General features: G+C 42.1%; 1 protein-coding gene across 1 annotated transcript in view; it reads left to right on the forward strand.

Annotated features, from left to right (window-relative positions):
• gjd1a (gap junction protein delta 1a) overlaps positions 1–6,899 on the forward strand; it is a 28,910-nt gene extending 22,011 nt beyond the window's left edge. The window contains exons 2-3 of the mRNA XM_036580093.1: positions 4,960–5,431; positions 6,519–6,899. Of these exons, the coding sequence (XP_036435986.1) occupies positions 4,960–5,431; positions 6,519–6,881 (835 nt within the window). The 3' untranslated portion in view covers positions 6,882–6,899. The remainder of the gene's footprint in view (positions 1–4,959; positions 5,432–6,518) is intronic.
• The last annotated feature ends 216 nt before the right edge of the window (positions 6,900–7,115 follow it).

Genomic DNA, 7,115 nt, shown 5'->3' on the forward strand with positions numbered 1-7,115 from the left:
CTCTCTCTCTCTCTCTCTCTCTCTCTCGTTCTCACTCTCTTTCCTTCCTCGCCAACTCAATACTTCATTAATCATCTCTCTCTCTCTTTCTCTCTCTCTCTCTCCACTACAGTAGATGGAGTGCTGAGTGGTTCACTATGCGGTTGCCGTGGTAATGGCGGTGGAGAGCGGTGCGGGGGGAGGGTGCGGCTAATTTAAAGACACACCAGGGGCTTTCACCGCTAATATGAAGCCACGTCGCTAACCTCCCTATAGCCTCTGCAGCACTGCGCTAATGCTAGCATATCTGTCATTCATGTCGCTAACCTCCCTATAGCTTCCTCTGTGCAGCGCTCTGCTAACAAAGCATCTGTTTTGCCCACATGTAGCCGCACAGCACGGCGCTGATGTTAACATATGTTACGTACATCGTTAGCGTCTCTGTAACTCGCTGTCTTGCGCAGCTCAGTATGGTACTCATGGCGTTTATCCCCACACGTCTGCGAATAGAGCGCTACGCTAAAGTTTAGCACCTCTGCCATTCAAACAGCTTGAGTCGTAGTCCCTGCAGCACAACGCTAACGTCATTTTTATGTCATCAAGAGCTACAGCTACAACGCTAATATGTGGCAGGTGGTAAAATCAGAGAACTTGCAGAGAGAATTATCACTCTGTCTCAAACACTAGAGGGCGCTCCCGAGTGAGTCCAAAATGAATGGGTTAAAATGGAGCATTTGAGCAACATTATAGTTCATAAATGCTTAAACAATTTTAATGTCCTGAACACTGAATAGCAAAAACATTTTAACACTGCTGTTTTATTTTTAAGAGCTTTTAAACTCGAGTTATAGGAGTTTAAAACGGCGCCTCATGTACGTTCATGACGTCAGTGAGCGCGAACAGCCAATGAGCTGCTCCGCTCACCAACCAATCAGCACTCAGTAGCAGTAATGTTAGTGTCCTGCTGCCCAAAACCCGTTTGCTGTAGAAAAAAAGGAAACATACAGGCAGGTTTTTTTTACTTTTTTAGTGAAATACAAACTTCTACTTTTTAAAACTAAAGAAACGTTCTGGGCGAGTGATTAGAAACTATTTTAACTTTTCATTTTTAGCCGTTTAGCTCCATTCACCCTCATTAATTGAGGACTCGCTTGTGGGCGCACACTAGCCCTGTTTTTGATATAACAGGGGAAATAGGAAGAGGCCAGGCTCCTCATAAACCGGCTCTGGTAACATTTCTTTAGCGGTTGTCTTCAGAGTGCTAGCTTTAGCACTTAGCTTGGCGCATGTATCTCAGAGGATGCAATGACCAGGCAGGATTCATGGCATTTTTTAAACCACTCACAGTGCTACTCAATGATTGAACATGCTTAGACTTGAGTCAAGCTGCAGATGGACACACAAATAACACAGAGCTTAGTTAAGTTACCCTTATTAGCATTTGTTAGCATGTTTGCATCCTGATAAACAGGCGATGAAGCAGAGGGGATCCCTCAGGGCTAAATAAGGCCTAATGATTTCTGGGAATTAAAGAAAAACATGGCTGTAATCTTAAATTCCTGTTTATTCAGCGGATTCATGCTTGTATTGTTTCATTGTTAAGTTTCGGATGGAAACAAAGTGTTAAATTCTAGTCAAATTACATGTTTTGTTGAGTTTCTTATTCTTCGATTTTAATGCAAAAGCACTGTTTATATGCTGAATTTGACAAATTGGAAAGACCCTAAAATGTGGCCTGTGCAAAAGTGATGGCACATTTTATCTTAGAATGTTTTACTGTGTTTTACGTTAAACTCAGCGATTGTGCATTAAAATGTGCAGGAGTGTAGAGGACAGGTTGACTTTTTCTCAGTCAGAAAATAAACAAAGCATGCCGTTTGACCAGGGCTCATACGTGTGCATGTGCTCTTCATAGTGTGTTCAGGTTTCTGTATCACAGTGTTGAACCACTGCATAGAATAATCAGAAACGCTGCTTCACCTCCAGGATTACAAAAGAGCTCAATGACACAATTTAGCAGGTCCTGCATGTTCAAATCCACAGCGAAGCAATAAAAGAATTTTATTTATAACACACACACAGCGAGAAAGGATTAAAGGATGAGAGTGTGTGTATGAGCGAGATAGAGAGAGAGAGAGAGAGAGAGAGAGAGAGAGAGAGCTGTTCATGTTTATATCTGTCCTGCAGTTTTCTGTGTGCTGATGATCATGAATGGAGATGCTGATGCTGAAAATGCACACGTTCTCCAGCAGAGGAGGGTGTGATGACAATGAAAACACCTGGACCCCTCATGAGGGAGCCTGCTTTTTAGAGCGAAACATCTCTAACTCCCCAACACACACACACACACGTATGAGTAACATATGATTTTATTGCATATATTGCAATTACAGTAATGCTTAGGAGTTATTTTACAGTAGCTCAGTGTTCATAAGGCTACATGACATCAACATAAGCTCTTTACGACAACTGACATAGACCTACATAAACATGTATCAAAAATTTGAATAAAAATAATAATTAAATAATGATGTATCATAAAATAAAAAATAAAAAAAACAAATATAGCACTAGAAAAACAGTTCTATTTACAGAAATTATTTGGGTGACTATTAACCTCTATTGTTTGTTATCAATATTAGCCCCGTAGCTTCAGCGCAGAAGTAAAGAAGCAAAATTTGGACACCAAACTTGGCTGTCTATCTCGGCTGAACGACTACATCTGAAATATGTGGAGAATTCCGTACATTTGATTTTTTGCCAAATCGTTACTTTAAAGGCATTCGTTTATTTCATTTTTCCTATTTAACATAGATTTATTCTTAATCGCCTGCAGAATTGTTAAATTCTGTTTGGACTGTAGTAAATTTTAAACCCTGATTAAATGAAATTCTTTTTCATTCTTATATACAAAACAATATGATGTTGGTGGAGCCCCCCTGAGTAGGATGTCAACCCAGGGTCACCAAATGTTCAGAAACAGGCCTAAACCACGATATAGTGCAGCGCTAGTGCACACACACACACACACACACACACACACACACACACACACACACACCTTCAGCTGTCTTTGTTCATTTATGCTGCAGTCAGTGCACATATGGTTCCTCTCCCTCTCTCTCTCTCTCTCTCTCTCTCTCTCTCTCAAGCTGACTGTGTCCTTCATTCACCGCTGTAATAACCTTGCTGTAGCACCAGCCATGACATCATCCATAGCACGCAGGTCACACACATTCATACACGTGCACGCAGTTTCAATGGCTTTGTTAAAGTGTGGCCCACTTTTCAGAAACACTGGAGACACACACAAACGCAGAGAACGAGAATTACAATGACTTTCTCAAGGCTAAGAAAGAAAGAAGACTGTGATTTTATTTCGGTTGAATAAACGTGTGTGTGTGTGTCTGTGTGTGTGTGTGTGTGTGTGTGTTTGACATTTTCAATCTAGGTGACTTTTCAGCCAAATGTGTTATTATTAAGTAAATTCAAAGCAGAATGTGCAACCAACTACTGCGACTAGAAGTACTACTAGAACTACTAGAAACCAATGGTGGACACTAAATACTGTAAAATATCTATTATACAGTACTGTGCAAAGCTTTTTTGCAACTAAGAATATTATACAAATAAAAAGCTATTTATCTGGGGGTTTATATGCTCAGACAACACTAACATTACAATAAATACAAATAACATTTAGTTAAAAAGTGACTTAATGTATGTCAGTGTGTTCATTTACTCATTTCCTCATAACTGTGAATATGCCACATGTTATTTGTATTTATTATTAAATACCCAGTTTAATCCTACATTAATATATGGTGTGCAAAATGGTGAGCGAAAAAACTCTTTTGTTGTCCAGATAAATGGATTTAAACTATTTTCTTAAGTGCCTAAATCTTTAGCACAGTACGGTTGTTGAGACCTCTGTGTAATTTTCTGTTAAGTATATGTTCTCTGCTTTTTTTCTTGTGATAAAAATGAAAAACTTCTACTGAAACTGAAATTCAGGACACGCTCAGACAAAAACCAAGACAAATAGACATTTTTACATTCTTTTGAATTAACATAATAATGCTGATCATGCCTCAAAGGTGATAATTGCCATGTTGGAAAAAAGGACTGAGAGAACAAGGACAATGTTAAGTTTAAACAACTTGCTAAATATTGTTAAAAGTTGTAAAATTGTAAAAATGTTGTGCTTCATGGTTTCCTAAAGGTATTTATTCAAGAGTATATCTGCTATAATAATGGAAAACACTTGTTTTAATATGTAAATCCTGGCTTTGGAACTCCCCTCTAGCAGCCTGAAGTCTCTCCAGCAGGGGGCGCTGCTAGCACACATCATTTTAGCGGTCATCATTAGAGAAGAAACAGGCATAAACCTCAGCAGGATCTACTGAACACACAAACTTGCAGTAACAACTTTCAAAATCAGAAGTGAATAGCGCAAGATATGGACATTTCATTGTAAGCCATTGTATTTCTTTTGGCCAAAATTTTATGATTGGCCACAAAAACACACAGTGCCACTTTTGATGTGCCCAGTGGTTACAGAGAAAAGCAATTGTCTACAGCCTAATCTGAATATGTATGTTTCATTCATTAAAATAAACAATTATCTACCATCAACCATTGAAACGATCCTTTTCCTCACATTAAGAAAGAGTAAAAGCCAGTAGTAAGTCAAAAAATCACAAACCGAAACTGTTTCTGAAGCTCTTGTAAATATGATTTAAGGGCGACTTTGAAGTTGGTAACAATTATCAATGATAATTCTGATACCAATGTGGCTCAATGTTGGGTCACAACACACCACATTCAACACGTTATATCTATTGTTGCACCTTCTATTAAAAAAATACACACAACTTTTGCTTATGTGTGCACATAAAGTACCGATAATGGTTCATCATAGCAGCTTTCTAGCAATTATGGCAAAAACAAATAATATTGAAAATCTCCCTTTCCATGCAGGATCCTGCTGACGGTGGTGGTGATTTTCCGGATCCTGATCGTGGGCATTGTGGGGGAGAAGGTATATGAGGACGAGCAGATGATGTTTATATGCAACACGTTGCAACCAGGCTGCAACCAGGCCTGCTACGACAAGGCCTTCCCCATCTCGCACATCCGTTACTGGGTATTCCAGATCATTCTGGTGTGCACGCCTAGCCTCTGCTTCATCACCTACTCTGTGCACCAGTCGGCCAAGCAGAAGGACCGGCAGTACACCTTCCTGCATGGACCCTACATCGACCACGGCCACGGCCCGAGCCGAAAACTCAGAAACCTAAACGGCATCCTGGTACACCCAGACCCCAAAGATGAGCATGAATGCCTGGAGACCAAGGAGATCCCCAATGCACCTCGTGGCCTCACACACGCTTCCACCAAGAGCGCTAAGACGAGGCGGCAGGATGGCATCTCACGCTTCTACGTCATCCAGGTAGGGTCAGGCGTGGTCAGATAGAACTCAAACATATATCAGAACAGAAAAGGTGTTGTAGTGCTGCTGCACCTTTGGATATGTGTCCAGTACTTTGGTAAATTACTGATTGTTTCGTTTGTTCACATTAGAAGGTGACAAGTTGCTAATGTTGCGGCAGGTTTAGTTTGAGGCCACTCTTCTTTTCACATGTAGGCGTACAAACAAGACAGTGTGAAAATATAGTTTTATATAGGACTCACAGTTCTACATTTACAAGTATTTGAGTTTCCCTTCCATTTCTTTTCAGTGGAGGAACCAAATGAACAAAAAACCTTAGAAAGTAGAGAACTCAGACCCCTGTGTCCACAACTAGTGCAAGGAATCATTTAGTTTATCGCCACACCACCTCACTTTTCATATGCATGAAGTGAGAAAATCTTTGATCTTTGATTTGATGCGTGTTGCTTGGGTTCCCCTATTGACTCTTGGTTCCTCTCAAGAATTCTTTTTCTTGCTTTTAGGATTTTTTCATTGCCACTGTCGTGTTTTGGCTTGTTCACTGTGGCATGGAGATTTTATGTAAAGCTGCTTTGTGACAACGGTTGTTGAAAAAAATCACTGTTGGCTCTATCATCAGGAGGTTGCAAGTTCGATCCCTGCTGATGGTACAGCCTCTGTGGCCGGGAGTCCAAGAGAACACAATTGGCCTCGCTCTCTGGGTGGGTAGGATGGCCTTCCTCCACCCCCCAACACGATACCTGACGTAACAGATCTGGTGGTTGGTGCTTTCCATTGCTTGTATAGCAATGGCCTAGTATCACTTTTGCAACCACCTGGGATAACATAGAAGTGTCCAAGCAATACATTAGCAACCACCTAGGACACGTGGCAACACCTTAGCAAACATCTGTAATACTATAGCACCATGGCAATAACACTTTAGCAACCACCTGGAATACCATAACAATGGCCTAGAAACAACTTAGCAACCATCTGGGATTCCACAGCAATGGCTTCGTCAAGCCAACTTAAAGTTTGTTCACAAAACTTTCCCTTCTAGTTGATGGTATTGTTTACTGTCCTTTACTGTTTGGCTCTTCTCCAGGTGGTGTTCCGGAATGCGCTGGAGATCGGATTCCTGGCCGGCCAGTACTTCCTGTATGGCTTCAACGTGCCGGCCATGTTCGAGTGTGACCGCTACCCATGTGTGAAGGAGGTGGAGTGCTACGTGTCACGACCCACTGAGAAGACCGTCTTCCTCGTCTTCATGTTCGCCGTCAGCGGCATCTGCGTGGTTCTCAACCTGGCCGAACTGAACCACCTGGGCTGGAGGAAGATCAAGACGGCCATCCGTGGCGTCCAGGCGCGCCGCAAGTCCGTCTGCGAGGTGCGCAAGAAGGACCTCTTACACCTGTCCTCGCTGCCTAACCTGGGCCGCACGCAATCCAGCGAGTCAGCCTACGTCTGACGGCGGGTCGGGGAGGGGCTTCGGAGGGGGTGGGCGTGGCTGACAGGGCGCAGGTCACGCCCCGTTGTTGTGACTTGATACTGCAAGTACTGTTTGTGGGCCGGACAATGGGGAGACTGGGGAGAGAGGGATAGGAGAAAGATAAGAGAAAAAGAGAAGGAAGAGTGGTCTGGGAAGTTGTGAAAGATGGGCTAAAAAGAAGGGGAAGAACAGAGGATGGACTAAGATAAAAGG

This window comes from Colossoma macropomum, unplaced genomic scaffold, assembly GCF_904425465.1.
Source record: "Colossoma macropomum unplaced genomic scaffold, Colossoma_macropomum, whole genome shotgun sequence".
Taxonomy (NCBI): Eukaryota; Metazoa; Chordata; class Actinopteri; order Characiformes; family Serrasalmidae; genus Colossoma; species Colossoma macropomum.